Raw genomic sequence first — 21,372 nt, 5'->3', positions numbered from 1 at the left:
GCCGCAGCCCCTAGCGGAAATCTCCATAGCAATTGTTCACACAATGGAAGATAATTCTCCTGTTTAGGGAAAAATTGAAATTATCGTGCATTAAACAAACAGTATTGATGCACACAAATTATCAGAATCGCTTCTGAATAAGATTGCACGATTGTAAAATACTTTCAGCTAACATTTGGCTGCTATCAAAGTCAATTCTTTTGAAACTACAGGATAACAATAGAGGAAAGCTTCGTGAAGTGCAGTGAAAGAGACTTTTTTTTAGTTTAGACATATACACAAAGAATCAAGATGGGAGATAAGAAGAATGATATGGACAGAATTGGTCTGTTCCAGGAAATGGGATATGTCACAATTGGAGACAAATACAAATCAGCCAATCAAAGTATGATATTGTTACAAGTAGCTGTTCTTATCTGCAGGTGTCCCTCTTGACACTTCTTCATAAATTTATTTGTCTCACATAAAAGCACATTTTCTTCTCACTGGTACCTTACTCACAATTTTTGTTGTTGGTGAAAACTATATAATGAAATAAACAAAGAAGTTCCCTTAATCTGGGTATTTCTCGTTTTAATATAAATTACTGATTAGACCGTTGGTTTTCCTTTTTGAATAGTTTTACTCTACAAATTTGTGGGGCCCTTTATAGCTTGCGGTTCAGTGTGAGCCAAGGCTCCGTGTTGAAGGCTGTACCTTGACCTATAATGTATAAAAAAGAAGATGTGGTATGATTGCCAATGAGACAACTATCCACAAAAGACCAAAATGACACAGACATTAACAACTATACATTTTGTAGGTCACCGTACGGCCTTCAATAATGAGCAAAGCCCATACCGCATAGTCAGCTTTAAAAGGCCCCGATAAGACAATGTAAAACAATTCAAACGAGAAAACTAACAGCCTTATTTATGTAAACATAAAATGAACGAAAAACAAATATGTAACACATAAACAAACGACAACCACTGAATAACAGGCTATAATGGTTTACTTTTATCAACTGTTACTTGGATGGAGAGTTGTCTCATTGGCACTCATAGACAAGGGTCGTGACATAATGGGGGTACCTTAATTTTGATGAATCAGGTTATTTGTTTTCCGGAAAATAACAGTAACAATAATAATTTGACACCCCTGTCAAATCAAGGTATGGATATTGTGTTGAATCAAAATACTATGGATATTTTAATGAATCAAGGTAAAATTCTGACCAATTAAAGTTAACTATAGATAAAAATCACTGTTGACGCCTGACAGTAAAGGGCATTTATACCCTCATATTGGGGAATCTGCAACACTTGCCAATACCTGAACTATTAATGTTATACATTAATCACGTAAATTCCTTTGTAGTGTCAGATGTTTTTATATTGACATCAAAATTTTACAAGAACCTTTGTGATGTCCAGACTCTTAAGTTCTTTTCTAGTCAATAACAGTCATGCTCATTTTAACATAAGTCTTCTGATCTTCTATTCTATGTCTTTGCAACAGTCTGGTCTAAATATGTGTTTGTTGTCTGTCTAGTTTGTGTTGATATCCCCCTGTTAGATTTTTAGTAAAGTAACACTGAAAATGATTGATGTGTTTACAGCTTAAATTACTTCCTAATGCTTGTAGAGTTAAACTTCGGTAGGCTTGCTTGCTCTGTTTGTATAAACGTTAATTCAGCTTTCCTGTTTGAATGGTTTCACACTAGTAATTTTGAGGGCCCTTTATATCCACGGCTCCATGTTGAAGACCGTACTTTGACCTATAATGGTTTACTTTATAAATTGTGACTTGGATGGAGAGAGTTGTCTGATTGGCACTCATATCACATCTCCTTAGGGTTATATCTATTGTAATTAAAATTGACATCTTCAAACAATATATATATAGGCATATTTTAACTTGTAATTTGTATATATTATATTTAAATTTGATTGGACATTATACCAATTACTATTGTACAATTTACAAATAACGCAATTTAGATGGAGAGTTGTCTCATTGGCACTCACACCACATCTTCCTATATCTAAACCAAAGTTTTACATGCATAAGAAAATTTATAGCTGTAACATGTTTAAATAGCTGTCATTTGCAACAACTTCTTATTGTCACTATTTCTCCTAAGGGAGGCTATGAAGATTTCTAATATATCTTCTTAAAGTGGCAGGTGTGCTTGACTTCAATCTTAATTGACTTGGATAGCATGTATTTCTACCTAAAGTATTTTTCTCTGGGGTCAGCACTTTGGCTTCTCCAATTAAAACTGACAGCCATAAAATAACACATTACAATGTATGTACTGAAACAAACATTAAACATTAATCAATCAATACATCTTTTTCATATGATTATATAGTTCTGAACAATTTGAAATCAACTTTTTGTGGCCTAATGGACATTTGAATTACAATAAGAAAAACAACTGTAGTTAACAATGTCAAAAAAAAAGATTTGTTTGTACATGTATATTAAATTCTGAAAAGTGAACTAAAATATAAAATTAAAAAATCAGTAGTTCTATTTCTATTAAAAATAATCTGCCTTTCTTACATATTTTACCTTTTTCATCTTTTGTTTATAGTGGCATTCAATGACGCTTCACAAAAAGGCAAACAGATGTTGCCTGGAGGGAGTAAGGATAGATCAGCATTACAAGCAGGATATTTTACAGATAAATTTGGTAGAGTTTTTGAATCAGAAGGATATTCTGATCCAATCAAACTACGACGGCAGCACAGACTTAGAGAAGCTCAGAAAAATATAGTTAAAAGTGCATTTTTACCAAGTAGTGGTGAAAAGAAAATGTATGTACTTTAATTTCAAAACTTAATTATACAAGGGATGTTAGAAGTAAAAATAGTTTTTGTTGCCTTGGAAAAATCAAGTAAAATTTGAAAATGATACTAATGTTTATTTATAGGCTAAGGAATTGCTTTGAATAGTTTTGATAAACAATGAATTTAACTCCAAATATTCAATAAATGGACAGTACTATGATGTCTTTTAATCTGTGACACACATTAGATTCCTCACACGAATACACCATGTGTCTCATATATGATTCACTGAGACAGTGTAATTTCAAATTCATAAATTGCTGAAACAGTTTAAATTCATTTCACAATACATGTATGTGATTGTCCTGAATATGTTTGAATAAATATGCTACACTGGTCACGAGGTATAGCTATTTGATTTATCAATTTTATATCCTTCATATTTAAAAACATTATTTAACAGTCTAGGATTTTAGCAAAATTCCTATAACTGTGATTATCCAAAAGGTAAAAGGTTATAAATATAGTCAGTGGTGAAAATTCGTCAGCTGCATATAAAGCAATTGTAATGTAATGAACCTATTTCATCTATAAGTAATTCAAATCCTTATGGTTCTGTTTCAAAGGGATTGTCACTAAATAGCACAAAAGACATAAAGAGGCGATTTAGACAATTAAAACAAATTATTTACATATTGCATTTTATATGCTTTTAATCCAAGTAATAATTAAATGTTTGGTTATAATTTCAGGTCTGGATTAGGAAGTCATTATGGTACATTAAGTGGTCCAATTGGTGCACTGAGTCCGCAGGCTAGACCAGGAAAACCACATAAAACTTCAGGAAAGAACTTTATGACAAATCCAGGAAAGAGGGGAACAGGATTTGGGTAAGAAATTATTTGATGACTTTGTTGTTAATAAAAAATAGAAATGTGTGTACCAATGTTTATTGAGTTTTCATTTATTTACATTTTATAATTTTCTTGCGAAGTGAAACTGGTATCAAAACATTATTACATTTGCCATTAATAATTTTTTTAAATAATAATGCATGTAATATTTCCCACTGGACATTGAAATACATGTACAAGGTAGCTATAATCTAATTACTTTATCTGGAAATTGAAATAGCTATTATCCAAATAGTTTATCCAAGTGCGAAAAAAGGTGATTCAAGTTAATAAAGTATTAATCAATCTTACAAGAATTATTAAGGTAAAGGATAAATAATAATTTTATTCAATTATATTTACATGTTGACATAGTGTATTATTAATTAATGGTGCTTTAAAATGATTTTCATATCTTATGAATATTTGTGACTTACAACATGATGAAAAGAATAAAAGAAAATGGGATAAACAATAAGGTGACAGGAGCGTATTTACACAAAAAAACATAGAAATGAAGAAGTCAACATAGACACAAAAAAAATCATGGACTATAGAAAATTTGAACTTGTTGTAATTATTCTGAAATCAATGATATTCAATTGGAATGTTTGATAAAATTTCAGGTATCTTGGTGTAACACTTGGGCAATATCCAAAATATCAAAATGAGCCTTATGAAGTTCATAAGGATATAACAAAGGTTTGTTACAATCACATTGTAACACTTACTTGCTAACAATACTACATGTTGTGTATTGTCATCTTACCCATGTGCTTTCCTCGTGTGACATATATGTGTTTTTTTGTGAGAAAATATGTACCAAACAAATGTTATTTTAATTTTTATGCCCCATTTATGGGCATGATGTTTTCTGGTTTGTGCGTCTGTTCGTGAGTCCGTCTGTCCTGCTTCAGGTTTAAGTTTTTGGGCGAGGTATTTTTTTATAAAGTTGAAGTCCAATCAAATCGAAACTTAGTACACATGTTCCCTATGATAATTTCATTCATAAAATCTAAAGTTGAATTTCAAATTTGATCATTTGTTTGGTTCAAAATCACTTTAATTGTTTGTCACATCTTGTGTGTCTTTGATTAAAACATATAATGATACCTGTAATTAATAGAAATGTCATGTTTCAACCTAATTCTTGTTCTTCTTTTCCTTTTCTTTTTTGGAAAAAAATACAATCTTGTTTTTAAACTTCATTGATTGATATACATTGTATAACATTAAATTAATAAAGTTAGAAGACATGTATCAGATAGCCTTGCAGCTGATAAATTCAACTGTAGAACAAAGATAAAACGTCCATACTTTCCTCATCTTATGTGGCTGAACACATGATATTTCTATTATCACTTTGTATTTAACAATATTTATCTTAACTGCTTTTGCTTTTGCTGCTGATACTGTGTGTGTTTTCTAGCTATGTCGGTATAACTCTCGGAGATTATCCTAAGTACCAAGGTGATTCCTATAGCAGAGCAAGGGAAATAACTAAGGTAATATTTGTTCATGTTATTCTATGAAGGATGTACTGAACATGATTAATTTCTTAGCTTTTTAAACTTGATAAAAAAAAATATCAAGACTGTACTGTGATCATTTAGGTTTGATCATGCATTTATTCTACCCTGAGTTTATGTATATACGTGTCAAATGTATTTTGATTGTTTTTGAGATTATGAATAATTCAATATAATAACTAAGTAGGGAAAATCTATTATATTAATGTAATTAATTACAAACCTATTGTTTCATAATTCACATTATACAAATTAATTTTAGTACTGGTATATCAGATAGTTTGATTAATACAGTACCCTTAATGAACTAAGAAAAATAACTTTTTCTCTTGTTCTAAACAAAAGGTTCAGTATTACATGTAATATTTTAGTAAACAAAAATTTCAATCACAATTTACTTCTGGTGTATTGCCTTAGTTTTGTGAGAGAGAAAAAAAACACCATAATTTCGTTTGTTTTTGTTGTAAATTTGTTTTTTTATGAAATATGTTGTTAGTTTGCCCAATTGAATTGTTCCTGATTTTTACGCCAAGGGCTTATATAGCCAACAATTCAGTATGGGTTTTCTCATTGTTGAAGGCTGTATAGAAGTCTATAACGTTGCTTGTATCCACTTCATTTCAACTTGGGGTATCTGTCTCATTTACAATCATACTGCATATCCTTAATTAATAAATTTGTAATTGATCTGAAAATACAACATGTGCCCTAAACTGTTTTGCTTTTAAACCTTTTCAACCTCATCCTCCTACATGTATGCTAAGTGTGAGTGCTTTTTGGATCTTTTAAATACCTTATTCCTTTTTCTGATACTTTTAATTACAGGTCTAATATGCTTAGCACAATAATATGTGCATTCTTGTTTTTTATTGTAATCTATTTGTAGAATTTGTGAAAAGATTTCCATAATTTCTCTTTGAATTGTTTTGGGGTGTACATAAATTACCCTTATTTTAATATGGATCATATATATAAATACAGATTTAAGTAAAGTGGATTTCATTGAAACTGTTATTGGTTATTTCTTGAATACTTCTGATGTCCACCTTTTATTTTTGATAAAATACAAATTATTTATGAGGTTTCCAACATTTCCTGTCTATAAAAGGAGATAAGCATATCATTGGGATTTCAATGAAATTTTACAGAATCTTTGATTAAAAAATAAAGTTGTGCACTTCACAATTAAAGATATTGATGAAAGATGACAGAAGACATTGAAACTATGTTCTTATTTTTACATATAAAAAAGTTTAAATGATAGATTGAACTTGAAGGATACTGTGGATTCATTTATTTTCATGTGTGTTAAGGAAAACTTGCATGTGCGTGGATATTTAATATTAATATACACACGAAATCCAACGAATAATAATGAATCCAAAGTATTAGAGATATGCATAGTTTTCTAAAGTGTTTTTGATTGATTAACATTTTTTTTTTGTGCTTTACATTTTTTACAGAAAGAACTTGCTGCACATAAAGCTGCATTGAAAGGAGATTCATTTAAACTGAATATGCATCCAAAATCTTACTTTGATTCCAATCCATATCACACAGACAAACCAATGTCCAGAAAAGGATCAGCATCTATTACAAAGAAATTGGATGGTCCAAAATTCAAACCAAGTAATCCTGGAAAGAGAGTAAGTAAAGGGGTTATTTGAAAGTTTTCACATTAAGGTGGTACCTAACACTACAGGGAGATAACTCTGTAAAGTCAGCTTAACATTTTAATTACGTTGTGTTGTAAAAGGAATATTAAGCTTCTCAATGATCAAAATTGATGTTTGTCAAATTGCTATATAACCAGTGTAATTTTTCTGACAAAACGGTTGGTTCAAAAATTTTTAAAATTTTTATATTTTTTTTAAAGGGTCAAAGTAAATATTTTGAAAAAATTTTATGAAAATTAAACGAGCCAAATTAATTTTAGTGAAAGTGTTGGGTACCACCTTTAAACTGTACACTAATAATAAACACTATTGGTTATTTCAAAGTTTTCACATTAAATGTGTACACTAACAATAAACAACATCTAAGTGGAGTAATTGGTTTTCATTAAACCCATATAAAACATATTTTTGTATAGAAGAACAATTTATTGTCTGCCTCAAACTGCAAAACTCTACAGTTAAAAAAAAATCTATTTGGTTTAATCAAGAATTTGTATAGTTAGAATTTAATGTTAAGGTTTTTTTCTGCCTAAAAGATTAGAAAGTATATTGTATATCAATTTTGTACTCCTCAGATGCAGCATTATATCATTAATAGTTTTTTAATGGTAAAAAGCAAAGATATTTAATGTTATGATTTAATTTTGACCAATAACCAGAAGACATGTTGAAATAAAAATGTGTTCGTATTAAAATAAACACTTAATATTTATTCATCTTTAATAAAGTTATAAAGTTGTCTGACCACAAATGGGTTGAGACCACTAGACCACTACATATTTGATAGTCAAGAGGGGTGTAAAGGTATTTTTCTTCATGCACTTAAACAACATCTTCTTTTACATGAGTTTATTTTTTTCTAAATATATACATGTTTTTGTAGCCTGCTGGATGTAAAGCTGGAACATTTGATCCTTACCCATCACACTCAGCTGATCCTTATAAGATGAAAATACATCGTCCAGTCAATGTTGTCAACAAGAGTGGAAAAATATTTGTCCCATCACAAGGTCCAAAAACTACACCTTCTGTTTCTATAGTGGATCAAAATGTTATGAGGTAAGTAAACAAAAACTGTATATAACTTTCCTTCCAAGGTCAAGAAGTTTTATTCAATTTTATTTTTAACCAGTTATTTTCATCTACAAGAATGTTGCATAGTAGTGCATTCCTTTTTTTATTTTTTAAACAAATTACATTTACTTAAAATATTAGTTATGAAGCTTTTTAAAAGATAAATTAAAGCTTTTCAATGCTCAGTACAAATATTTCTTTCAACAAATACTTTGTTACCACAAATAGTTATTGTATACATGTATACATGTCCAAATTACACACAAATTTTTCAAAGGTAGTGAAAAAAACAAACCAAACAAAAGTATGTGTGGTATATTGTTTTCCCTGGTTTGTGTTTGCATGGACACAACCCTATAATCACATTCTAAATAATCTTACAACTATAGCTTACTCAACAATAGTCTTAAATGATGAAACATATTCTAGTTATCTTCAAATTAAAAATCTGTAGGATCATAAGTACTTATGAATGTTTTCACTAGATCTTTTCAAAATGTTTATCTCCTAAATCTCTTCTTTTTTTTCCAGAACAATCAACATACAGAATTACAGATCAGTGTCTTCAATAGTATAAGTTGTCTATCCACCACATTAATTATTTAATTCCACCTTGATGTGCATTTTATGTATTTAGTCTGCTACCAGACACAAACTACATAAATTCATGAAGATTGAAGAACAGGAAAAAACTGTCTTATCATGCTCTGGATAGTATTTTGTTATGTTGGGATGAAGGAAATATGTCATTATGTCTGTCAATTTGTATCTTTTAATTTTCGTAAATACTAATATGTAAAATACGAAAAAAGTTACTGTTTCACAGATACTTCAATTTGTTGTTTCATCACATAATTCTGTGATTTGTTTGCACAAAATTGAGTATTTGAAAAAGAGAAAATTGAGGAAAATTTAAGTTATCTTATGAATATAGTGTTAATTAAAAGATGAATAATCTTTATGTATTCCATGAATATCAATGAATCCACAATACTTTCATTGAATCAATTCAGCCATAGATGACTGTTAATATTTGTTTGGTTTGTTTTTAAATATATAAATTTTTCATTGTTTGTTAAAGGAATCATGAATTTAATTTGTTTTGTTTATGAAATGGAAGAGTTTAAGATTTTTAAAATCTATTTAATGACTCAAACCAAAGTATGGTCTTTTGTCAAATAGTTAAGATTTATCTCCCCTTACTAAGATAGATTTTTCTTAATTGAAGGACAAGGATTTGCTAGTCTTTATTGATAAACATTCCAGTGTATGAGTTAAAACTGATATGTTGATTTTTTAACAAACCATTAAAAGTTAATATGTATTTTTGTTTGTATGTAAACATATGTATAAAGAAAGTTATGTGAATGCTATTTTAAATGTGTCAAAGCTATTTAATTTGTTTTAATGTGATACACATATCGTTTGTTCCTTTACCTCTCTTAACCCCTATGTATAAATTTAATTTAAAACTATCTGTTAAATATTTTATTTTTAAAATTATGCAAGATATCTATATTTATATATGATGTGAAATACCATTTTTCCTCCTCGGAATACCACATAGATTGTTCACCCCTAAGATTATAAAATTAGGTGCTACAATTAGATATAAAGTAAATGTCCAAACAGGCTAAAATTGAAATCTTAATCTTTTTTACTGTCATATTATTTTAGCTTAAGGAAGTGCAATATTAGATAATTATTATGCTCAAGAATTTCAGTATTGCAATTTCTGTAACAAATTGTATTGCCAAATTAAGATGTTTTAGACAGCAAAATCAACAAATTAAAAGTTTCAATATTATTCTTTTGGTAGAAATGACTTTTGATGTTTTGATAGTAAATAGCTATTCATCGATTAAATTTTAAATTGTAACATGGTACCAGTGTTCACTTGCATTTGGTATAAAAATATCTGATGAACATTGAGTAATTTTAGACTTTTCCAAGTACTTGATTGGATTGCTAGTTTGGTCATTTACTTTATAATATTAGTGATAACTGCTGAAACACATCATAGAAGAGCACATCAGATTATGACCTATTTTATTTTATTGGAGGATTATGAGTCTATTAAATGGTATTCTATTTTTAATGTTTGTTTTCTTTCTTTAATTGCCTTATCATACAAGTCATTTCTTTCACACACAAAAAAATAAATAAGCCTTACATGTATCCAAGTCATTGCTTTCACACACACAAAATTAAATAAGCCTTACATGTATCCAACTCATTGCTTTCACACACACAAAAAAAGCCTTACATGTATACAAGCCATTGCTTTCACACACAAAACATAAAACAAGAGACTGAGGTATACTTTAGAGAGAATGCAACCAAACAACCCCCCAAAAACATGTAGTCTCAGGTCAACATTCAGTCATAAATAATTGACTGATTAGATAACAAAATTTCATTACCGGTAACAGACTATCAAAAATTAAAACAAGATGTCCTGTCATCACAAATATTGTCAGGTTATTGCATGAATATAAAAAAAGAAGATGTGGTATGATTGCCTATGAGACAACTCTCCACAAGAGACTAAATGACACAGAAATTAACAACTATAGGTCACAGTACAGCCTTAAACAATGAGCAAAGCCCAAACCACATACATGTAGTCAGCTATAAAAGGCCAAAATGACAAATGTAAAACAATTCAAATGAGAAACTGAAGGACTTATTTATGAACAAAAAAATGAACTAAAACATATATGTAACACATCAACTAACAACAACCACTGAATTACAGGCTCCTGACTGGGGACAAGCACATACATACAGAATGTGGTGGTGTTAAACATGATAGCGGGATCCTCACCCTAACCTGGGACAGTAGTGTAACAGTACACATAAGAAATATGATTGAATTGATATATTTGTAGTTGCTTATTTTTCTATTCAACACAGAGCTGCACGTATTAATGGAAGGAATTTGTAACTACTGTAAAATTGTTGGCAAGCATTTTGCTACACATTATTACCAGGTGATTTCCCATCAAAAAGAGCTGAAACAATTCTGTGCATTTAAAATATTTATGTTTTAATTAACAACTTTGTTAGTTTCAATGGTGTAGGCAAAGAAGTTAACAAAACTAGACAGAAAAAAAATATCTTCCACTGTGCCTTTGAACTGTTCATCAATAATGGTGAGCATTGTTTTAATGCATGCTGTTTGAGAAGTCAGATCTTTTATCTGTAAAACAATTTGTTTTGGAACAGTAAAATTTAATATCTGGAAAATACTGATGAACACTGTATGTTGAACTTAAGTGTCGTGAATATTTGTGTTGTTTGAACTATATATTCCCTATGGTTCACAGATGCCCCACTCCATTATCATTTTCTATGTTCAGTGGACTGTGAAATTAGGGTAAAAACTCTTATTTGCCATTAAAATTGGAAAGATCATATCATGGGGAATATGTGTTCTTAGTTTCAAGTTGCTTGGACTTCAACTTCATCAAAAACTACCTTGACCAAAAACTTTAATCTGAAGCAGGACGAATGGATGAATGAACAGACACACAGACCAGAAAACATAATGTCCCTCTTCTATCGTAGGTGGGGCATAAAAATCAGCATTTTTTATTTGAAAAAGGACATCACACTGGAAAGGTAAAAGTGATGCCAACCGAATTCAAACCTGATCTGTGTTTTGTGGTCATTAGCAGCATTTGGTTGAGGCAAACTAAGTTCAATAAAACAAATAAAAATAGATTGGGAATGTGTGCATGGAACACAGATTATGCCCCAGCTTGCATTAAAGTTATAATGGGACAAGAACTGTAAAAGTGACACTAACCAAATTTGTACTTGATCTGAGTTGTGGTATTAGCATTGTGTATACGTTTCAAAACATTCAGTTGAAGCAAACTTAAGTTATAAAATGAAAAAGAAAAATTCAGCATTTGAAAAGGGGGGCATAACTATAGAACAGTACAATTGACCCCACAAAAATATATACCTGATCTGGGGTAATTAGCATTGCACATAAGTTCCATAACAATTGGTTGAGGCAAACTAAAGTTAAAGAACAGAAACAAATATTTCAGCATTTTTTTCGTTTGTAAATAGGCACAACTCTAGAACAGCAAAAAGTGACATCACCAGAATTAAAAACTTGATCTGTGTTTTGACGGACAAGGGTAAAACTTAATGCCCCCTTGTTACAAACGGGGGCATAAAAATTCAGTATTTTTTTTATTTTTAAAGGGGCTAGAACTCTAGAACAGTAAAAGTGACACCACCAAAATTCAAACTTGATCTGTGTTTTGTTGTAATAAGCATTGTGTATAAGTTTCATAACATTTGATTGAGACAAAATAAAGTTAGAGATCTGAAAGGAAAAGTTCTGCAATTTTTCAATTTGTTAAGGGTTATAACTCTAAAAGGGTAAAAGTAACATCACCAAAATTCAAACTTGATCCGTGTTTTGTGGTAATAATCATTGTGTACAAGTTTCATACCATTTGGTTCAGGCAAGCTAAAGTTAAAGAACTGAAACCAATTTTGGGATGTGCGTACATATGAATGTACAGACGGACAAGGGTAAAACTTTATGCCCTCTTCGTTCCAGCGGAGGCATAAAAATTCAGTAATTTTTCCATTTGTAAAGGGGCAAAACTCTAGAACGTTATAATTGACGCCACTAAAATCGAAATCTGTGTTTTGAGATAATAATCATTGTGTATGAGATTCATAACATTTGGTTGAGACAAACTTCAGTAAGAGAAACAGAAACGAAAAATTCTGCATTTTTTTTCATCTGAAATGAGTATAACTCTAAAAAGGTAAAAGATATGCCACCAGAATCAAACCAGATCTGTGTTTTGTGGTCATTAGAAGCATTTTCTTGAAGCAAAGTCAGAGTCTGGTGAAACAAGTAAACCAATCTGACGAGACATTATTAGTCTTGCATTAATTCCATAAACAGAGTATAAATGAGATCTTTCATAAAGTGATTTGTGGATTTAGACAATTATTGCACTAAGCTCCACCTACTCTCATGAACATACTGTTAAGTATTAATAAGAACTGACTATCAAGCAATAGTGTGCTTTTCGAGGTTGTTTTTTTTCTAAACTCTATGCCAAAATGAAGAATTTCAAATGTCAATGAACATTCTTACACAAGGTGTGGTAATGTTTGATAACAAACTCAAAATACAAAATTACTAGTTGGGCGAGACAAATCAAAATGAAAAACAATTATTTTTTCTTTAAAACATTTTATTACATTAATAAATTTACAGATAACTATAAAATTCACTCTGACATTTCAATTCATTCATATGGAAGTATCAACTTAAAGAGCATAAAGTTCAAGTAAAATATTCATGTACAAATCTAACAAACTTTCATCGTTTAAAATCAACCAAATATAGTATCATCAACAGTACAACTTGTAATCATTCAAGTCTTTTAGGTTACAGAAAATTTTCATTTCATTTTTTCAATAGCAAAAACTTTTACTGATGCCCCATCTAAGAAGTAAAGTATGATAATAGTTTTGACACCTGAAAGTTCATTGAAATGAATAGATGAAAGAGTCTATAAAAAGTATACCTATGGTTAGTCCTGAATTTTGGTCTCTAGAGGAAATTTTATTTCTACTAGGAAAATTTAAATCAATTTATTAAATTTTATGCAATCTTTGGTAAAAATCAGACATAAAAGGAGATATTTAGATATGCTGAATAACCTTCAAATCAATATTTATTAGTAAAATAATGTAAATAAATCAATATACCAAGCCACATATATTCAATTTGATAAACACATGCATCTTATTGGTTTTAAACATGGTTTATAACTATCAAATAATATCACATTTCTATTTCTGAATAAACTAAATATAAATTTTCATTTTTGGTCTTTTCTAAGAACTGTTTCAAAAGAATAAAAAAAGATGTTGGATGGTGCATCAATAAGATGCACTACAACAAAATGAAACTTTAAGACATCTTAAGGAAAGCTAACATTATCAAAAATAGTTATATGTGTGAAGTTTTAAATGGCCTTGAGTGTAGACAATTGATGGATGAAATTAAGAAGGCTAAAAGTACTTCAAAAAACTTAACTGTTCATTAATTTCATTGTCTAGAACATTGTAAAATATATAAGAAATCAATTTACCAAGAAGTACTTCATCACAAGAAAACCAGCAATAGGAAACAAATGTATAAGAGCATTACTTTATACTCCATCAATTTTAGGTGGATGTAAAAAAAAAATCCATTATTTGGACTGGTCTACAATGCATAACAACTATGCATGCCAGAATATAAACTATCCAGAAGTCATATAAAAATAACTTTGGTACTGTTACTTTTTTAAAACAAAAAATTCTTGTAAATACCTGCATTTAAACCCCCTGAAATAGCACTTATTCTGTTTATGTTATAGCTTATCATAAAAGTATTTGTATATTTACAATACTTTATGTACAGATAAAATAGAGGGGAATGACAGGCATGGTCAAACATCATCATAAATACATTCACAATAACTTCATCAGAATTATAAAACAGCAGATCATCATACATACAAAATTCTCACACATTCTCAATCACAAAGCCACATACTAACATATGCATTGTTTACACCAGCACTAATGAGTCTGTAACAAATAAATTAACATGCATCCTTAGATGTACTGATTAACGCGTCACACTGTGCTTCACATTTCTTTCTCAACACTTGTCAGATACTTTAAAACCTCTATAAAGTAGACTTTTACCAAAACTATATACTTAACTTCAAATACAACATTCATGTTTAAAATAAAGGACTTGTGAACAACTGCTGCCAATATGTTCTACTATATAATTTTCTATTAGAGTATATCATTTTATAAGTTATTATGTGAATCATTTAAAGCATAAGTTATTGACTTCTTGTTGAATCATTAAGTATTTCTAAATTTGAATCACTCCTATTTAAATGGTTTCAGACTAAAGTTTGAACAGGCTTAGTGATATGTGCCAATTGTTATATTTCTTGAACAGAATTCTATTGAAAATAGTGAAGACTCAATCTTAATTCAAATAAATATATGAAATTATCATTATTACCATGTTGTCTTATGAATACAGCATTCAATTCTTCACTTATAATTATTTACTTTAAGATGGAAGATTGGTTATATAATCTGTTAGCTGACAGTCTTTTAGTAAAATGACATAACAGGCGTATACAGAGGAATTAGAAATACAATATCTACTCAGACACAGATCACTTGTTTCTTTACAGGTTCTCATAAAACAATACTAACTGTTTATAAGTAAATAATCGCAAAAAGATATGTACTCACAAGTTCTATATATTTCAATCAGTTTCAATTTTTTCCCTTTTACAATAAGTGGAATGATTACTACTTTGAAGACATTCAAATTCAGACTAAACGAATTTCATTTCATTTCAAATAGCCTAATTCAAAGGGAATTAAATTTTCTACTTTCCATTATAATTATAATAAGTTGTATTTGTTTTCTAACATCAGTATGTTATATCATAATAATTTGAGAACTATAATAAAGTTGTCTTTCATTAATATTATAAAGACAGGTCTGTAAACAACGTTGAGTATCCTCCTAGTACACATAGGAACAGTGCTGCAACTCCAGAAGAATATCACTTAGTGTGGTTAAGCACAGGCATAACAGCGTATAAAAGTTCAATGAACACATGAGAATTAAAATAATGGACTAATGTTCTGTGTGGGTCAGTTGTGTATCTTGATGGCTTTCTCTGAATAAGGAACCTTGGAACGTTTAGGTGTTTTGTTCACATGATCTAGACCTAACCATGGCCTAGCTTGCATACTTGCTCCTGCAAAAGACAGAAAACATGTCAGTTGAATGAAAAATTTGATTCTGCCTACCATTATTTAAGTATAAATTTATAAAAAAAAAATATTCATCTATTTCCGTCATTTAAATTACAATATTAAGATAAATCAAGTTAGTTAAGAAGAAATTCAGGTTTACTGCAAGATATTTAAAGCTTCTTCAAATAAATCAGGTGCATCTTTTATTATCAAACAATTAACACTTCTCTCAAAGACAGGATAACATCGAATTACTGGTCCTTTTGGGCAGCAGCGGTAACTTTGATATTGCTATAGCAGTTATTCCAATTGATCATGTTTAGTCAAATTTTACTACCAGAGATTAACTGGCCTAGCACCAAGGTTGTTTTTTTTTAAATCACTGAATGCATGATCATTTTGCTTTACATAACTGTTTGCACTCCAGTTTGATTTAAAGGTTTTTTTCTTTTGCTGTTCCAAGACTTACCTTGCATTGGATGAGGTTTAAATAGCGAAAGATCTACTTGGACATCATTTTCTTCATCAGAAATATATTCTACTTTTCCCATTACAACAATGGCAAACTTGTACTAAAAAAAAAAGAAGTAATTGTTAGGTTATATATATATTTTCATAAAATAAAGCAACCTAGCTCCTTATCTCATGTTCATTTTCCATATACAATTCAATAACTCTGGTAGTTTTATTAATATCTGCATCTATGTCATATCATATTAGTTCTATTATGCCATGATTTTTATCTATAGAAAGCAGCCAATTTATAATGAAATCAGGTATGGACTGACAAGAAAATATATTAACCTCTCTAGTTTGTAACCAGCTACGACAAGATTTGTTTACTTAATTTTTAGATGACAATAATGTATCAATAAAACAAATAAACTATCTTGCTTAATTTGACAAACTCACCAGACTGCTTATTATCAGGATTATCAAGTAACAAGCTCACAATAACCAGTATCATTAGAATTTAAAGCTATAAATAAATATGAATCTTGTTCCCCTTACATGTGTTTAAACTTCATATTTACCCCTCAATATCTTTAATGCAATTTTTGTAATGCTAAATTAGACCCTTTGCCCACTTCCTCCTTTATTAGCAAGAACTATTTTGTCTTTCCACTGAAAGGGTTATAGGATTTTACCTAATTATGTAGAACATTTTGGTTAGGGCTATTCCATTAAAATGTGTGTGGGAGGGTAGGAAGGGGAAATTAATTATTGAATGTTGGGCATGGGTCTTTTTCAGCATGCTTCTATTACAATATTGCAAAATCATCTTAAAAAATTGGTTATTGGTTGTAGGGATATTTTGAAAGTCCCTTCCTACCCTCCCACATACATTGTAATTGAATAGCCTTTACTTAAAATTGGTCATTTCTATATACTTTTTCTACAAAAGTTAAACTTACCTTTTCAAAATCTTTTTCTGTTATTTCTAATTTCTTTTGTATTCTTTCTTTAACTGTTGAAAACTTTTCACCCTTCATAAAAGAAAATAAATGTTAGTATGATATTTGTTAAAATCAAACTTTGAAAAGCTAAATAAGCTGATAAGGAAGATATATTTCAAGCAAAATTGACTTAAAATTTATAGAATTAAAATTTTTGAATGGATCTTTGTTGTTATATGTGTTATGATGGCATTAAATACATTTACTTGAATGTTTTTAATCATTTGTAACATAGCATTATTTGTATCCTTTTTTATTCTTTATGTGCACATAAAATAACATACCTGTTTGATTTTTAACAGAAATGGTACACCAAATGTAGAATAAACTTCCTAAAAAAATTTAAAAAATATAATTTATATCACAATAAAAGCAGAGAATATGCCGTTTTGTTATACCCAGATATCATTACAATTTGTGAAAACCAGTTGATTTAAGTTTACTGTAAGTGGTGAAAATTATACCAAATATCGAACTGACTGGACAAACAACTCATATTTTCTAATCATCCTGTGATGAATAATAGATATTTATGAAATAAATTGTGTGCCACTGCTCATTCATTATTCTGCCTCTGAAGAAGTTAAGTGAAGAACTGACTGAAACCTATCAGGATATGAATCATCACCAGGCGCTATTAACTCTGTGTTTTGGCATTACCTACCTTTCATTTGTTTTAATATATCTGACAAGGGTTATTACATCATGCATAGATGTTAGCAACATATGCAATGGTATTAAACAACAAGATATTAATTGCTGAACTATTTCCCATTTTATGCTATTTCAACATTAAGTTCCAAACTAGAGGTACTGACATTAAATATAAAATATATAAATTTTGTTTCTTTCTCTAATATGTCTCCATTTTAACAAAGCATCCAATACAAAAAATCTATTACATTTGGAAATCCTTTAAAACATGAAATATGCAACTGCATTGAGTATGGTATATTCTCTTATGTCTCCTGGAAATCACTAATTTTGAGGAATTGGTTGATAGGGGTGTCTACTGATAGATGGAAAAAAAAAGACAGACAAGGTCGTTGCAGTATACCGCCCACTGTAAAAAAAAAATTTGATTGAAAAGTCATCCCAAGTTGAGATCTAGTGAGAATTTCATAGAAATCCTTTCACTAATTTGTTCATAATGGATGCAAATAGATAAAAAACAAGAATGTGTCCAAAGTACACGGATGCCCCACTGACAATTTCATTTACTATGTTCAGTGGACTGTGAAATTAGGGTAGAAAGTCTATTTGGCTTTAAAATTAGAAAGATCATATCATAAGGAACATGTGTACTAAGTTTCAAGTTGATTGAACCTCAGCTTCATCAAAAACTACCTTGATCAAAAACTTTAACCTGAAGTGGGATAGACGGACGGACAGACAAAGGAACAAACCGACGCACAGACCAGAAAATATAATGCCCCTCTACTATTGTAGGTTGGGCATAAAAAGATGCACCCAAAATATTAATCCTGTACTTTTCTGAAGTGTTTTAGTAATAAAACATACACAAACCCATACCTTATGAAAATGTGCTACTGGAATGAGAGTTTCATGGTCTTTCAGAGTTACTTCCTCTTTTGGAATCTCTTCTATACGATATGTCTTTGTAGAGCCACTCATATTTATAGCATCTAATAATGTTTCTTCTTTTTGTATTGAGTAAATTTTATTACTGATAACTTCTAACAACCTATTAAATTGAATAATGTTACATCTTATTAACAAATATTTGAGCAAGTTCAATTAGTCATTTATTACTATAAATAAAACCTGATATATACATTCCTTTAATCTGTGTATATGTGTGCAAAATAGTTTTAACTAGTTATAAATGTTTAATTCCATAAGTGAAACCTAATATAAACATTCCTTTAATCTGTGTATATGTATGCAAAATAGTTTTAACTAGTTATAAATGTTTACTTCCATAAGTGAAACCTAATATAAACATTTCTTAAAATCTTGTATATAAACTAGGTCTGACTAGTTTGATATAATTTGATAAACCACTTTCTATCATGTGAGTTCCTGGCATTTCCAATTTAGTCAGTGCAATATGCGTTTTCCATATTAATATGAAAACATATTTCACGACTTTGTCCCTTCGACTTTGCTATTAATCATATGTCTTCCGAGAAAAACTATATTAATCAACAGGGTTGTGTGGTAAAATTTAGATCTAACATCTCATTTTATCATGTAAATCCATTTAAACTGCCAACTAAGAGGTAGATTTGTATGGTAGACCACAAAGATGTGGGCCAAATTGTCTATATATAAATTTGTGGTATATATTTCTGTTAATGCTGGAAGTGAACTTTTATTTTAAACTATTAAGTTTCCTTATCTCAAAGGTTTTAGATCTCTGTTTACAATAGTTAAATACCTCAGTTTATCAGAGCCATCTGGTTCTAATTCTACTTGTTTCTTTGCTTCATCAAAAAGGTCTGTTACTTTACCATTCTTACTAGGATATAAAACTAATTCTTTCTAAAATATAAAGTACCCATAATTGATCAACTGTTCAAAATAAAAAGAGTTGGTAGTCAAGTATAGGTAATATTATTTAACTGAACCAAATTTATTTTGGCTTTAAAAATTTCTATATTAAAAACATTCTTTTTATTGCAATTTACACTTTGCACATATCATGCAATTACTTCAACACAAAATTCATATAACTTGTAATACTTTTTTTCTAGATTTTTATGCAGCTCTTAGTTAACCTTATTCTGTTATAATTAAAATGAAATTTTAAATATATCTTCATCATTTTCTCTTCTTATAATATTAGTATGGCATACATCTCACCTCTTCTTTTAACTTGCTGGTAACCCATGTACATTTAAACTGTTTCTTGTTCTCTAATTCATTTATTTTTATATTTAACTGCAAAGAAAGAAAATAAATGATGTAATGCTATTACTGATGCATCCTTTGCTAACAATATGATAATGATACTGGTAGTATCAGCCAATATAAGTCAAAGGCCTGTCCAGTCTCGCTTAGATCTATCATAGAAATATTTCCCATAAACAATTTGTCCATCACAAACTTCAGTTGAATAAAATAGTATAAAAGCATTTCACAAAATAAAACAGGCCATAATTTACATATTCATCAAAGACCCACTATCTAGAAAATCATATCTTTTATTTTGCATACTTACTTGCTGATAATATAATTTTCTAGGTTGCCGTGGTTTAGCATATAATAACAGATCTTTAAGGTTTCCTTCATATGTACATCTAATAGGATTACCAGGTCCTTCCCGATAACTGTAAATAGAAAAATACATGTGTCTTAAACCATCTATTTTACAATAACTGTAAATATAAAAATACATGTGTCTTAAACCATCTATTTTACAATAACTGTAAATATAAAAATACATGTGTCTTAAACAATCTATTTTACAATAACTGTAAATATAAAAATACATGTGTCTTAAACCATCATCAGTTAAATAAATTGTGTTGTAAGGAGTCAATTCTAGTTAAATTGTTGAAAATGCTAAGGGATGTAAATATCGAATTGCTCAGTCAGAATTGCAATAAATATCAAGTGAAGTTTTTATTAACTATCATTGGGAAAAATTTCCTCAAAAGCTAACAAATCTCAGACAATTGAACCAAGTAATCACATGATCAAAACTGAATAGGTAAGCACACTATAATAAATAGTGCTTCTCTCTGTCCAATAGCAGTGTATAAATGTGATGGTGGTGATTAAAACGGCACAAAAATGGCCTGGGGCGAACACTTTGTTTTACAATTTTTGGGAACATGAACTGATTGTCATTACAGCCACATTATCAGTTTTATCCATACACAATATGACAGTGACAAGGCATTCATGATTCTTTCTGAATAAATTCATCAAGTGTGTGGTATGAAAAACATTAAATATAAGATTCTAATGTACAACATCTTCACAATTATGAATAGAACAAAATTTAAACTTGATTTTTTCACAATGTTAGCTAACTATATAATTCATTTTACATCTGGAGGTAAAAAAGAAATCATGAATGTTGTGTCATTATCTGATATTCAGATGCAATCCAACATTTTCTAGTTGTATGCAAATTCTAAACCAACAAAAAAGGCCTAGTT

The 21,372-nt window shown here is 29.6% G+C and overlaps 2 protein-coding genes across 4 annotated transcripts in view; one reads left to right on the top strand and one right to left on the bottom strand.

The window, feature by feature from the left end:
* Nucleotides 1–21: 21 nt before the first annotated feature.
* LOC143045670 (cilia-and flagella-associated protein 96-like) lies at nt 22–10,047 on the top strand. 2 transcript variants are annotated; one of them, XM_076218344.1, is made up of 7 exons: nt 22–385; nt 2,582–2,804; nt 3,530–3,667; nt 5,100–5,175; nt 6,663–6,845; nt 7,759–7,934; nt 8,481–10,047. In XM_076218344.1, exons 1-7 carry the CDS (start codon nt 292–294, stop codon nt 8,524–8,526), a joined length of 936 nt encoding a protein of 311 aa, XP_076074459.1. In that variant the 5' UTR covers nt 22–291; the 3' UTR covers nt 8,527–10,047. The 2 variants fall into 2 exon arrangements, with proteins under 2 accessions (XP_076074459.1, XP_076074460.1); XM_076218345.1 differs by lacking the exon at nt 5,100–5,175 and adding an exon at nt 4,297–4,372.
* A 3,118-nt stretch (nt 10,048–13,165) lies between these two features.
* LOC143045667 (ubiquitin carboxyl-terminal hydrolase 7-like) overlaps nt 13,166–21,372 on the bottom strand; it is a 31,998-nt gene continuing 23,791 nt past the window's right edge. For both annotated transcript variants that reach the window (XM_076218338.1, XM_076218337.1), the window contains exons 26-33: nt 20,427–20,535; nt 20,069–20,146; nt 19,644–19,747; nt 18,776–18,947; nt 17,527–17,574; nt 17,201–17,272; nt 16,255–16,357; nt 13,166–15,787 (exon numbers count right to left, since the gene is read on the bottom strand). In XM_076218338.1, the coding sequence (XP_076074453.1) occupies nt 15,681–15,787; nt 16,255–16,357; nt 17,201–17,272; nt 17,527–17,574; nt 18,776–18,947; nt 19,644–19,747; nt 20,069–20,146; nt 20,427–20,535 (793 nt within the window). In that variant the 3' untranslated portion in view covers nt 13,166–15,680. The remainder of the gene's footprint in view (nt 15,788–16,254; nt 16,358–17,200; nt 17,273–17,526; nt 17,575–18,775; nt 18,948–19,643; nt 19,748–20,068; nt 20,147–20,426; nt 20,536–21,372) is intronic.

The sequence above is a fragment of the Mytilus galloprovincialis genome, chromosome 9 (genome assembly GCF_965363235.1).
Source record: "Mytilus galloprovincialis chromosome 9, xbMytGall1.hap1.1, whole genome shotgun sequence".
NCBI classification, from domain to species: Eukaryota; Metazoa; Mollusca; class Bivalvia; order Mytilida; family Mytilidae; genus Mytilus; species Mytilus galloprovincialis.
This window is presented reverse-complemented; position numbering and strand designations above follow the sequence as displayed.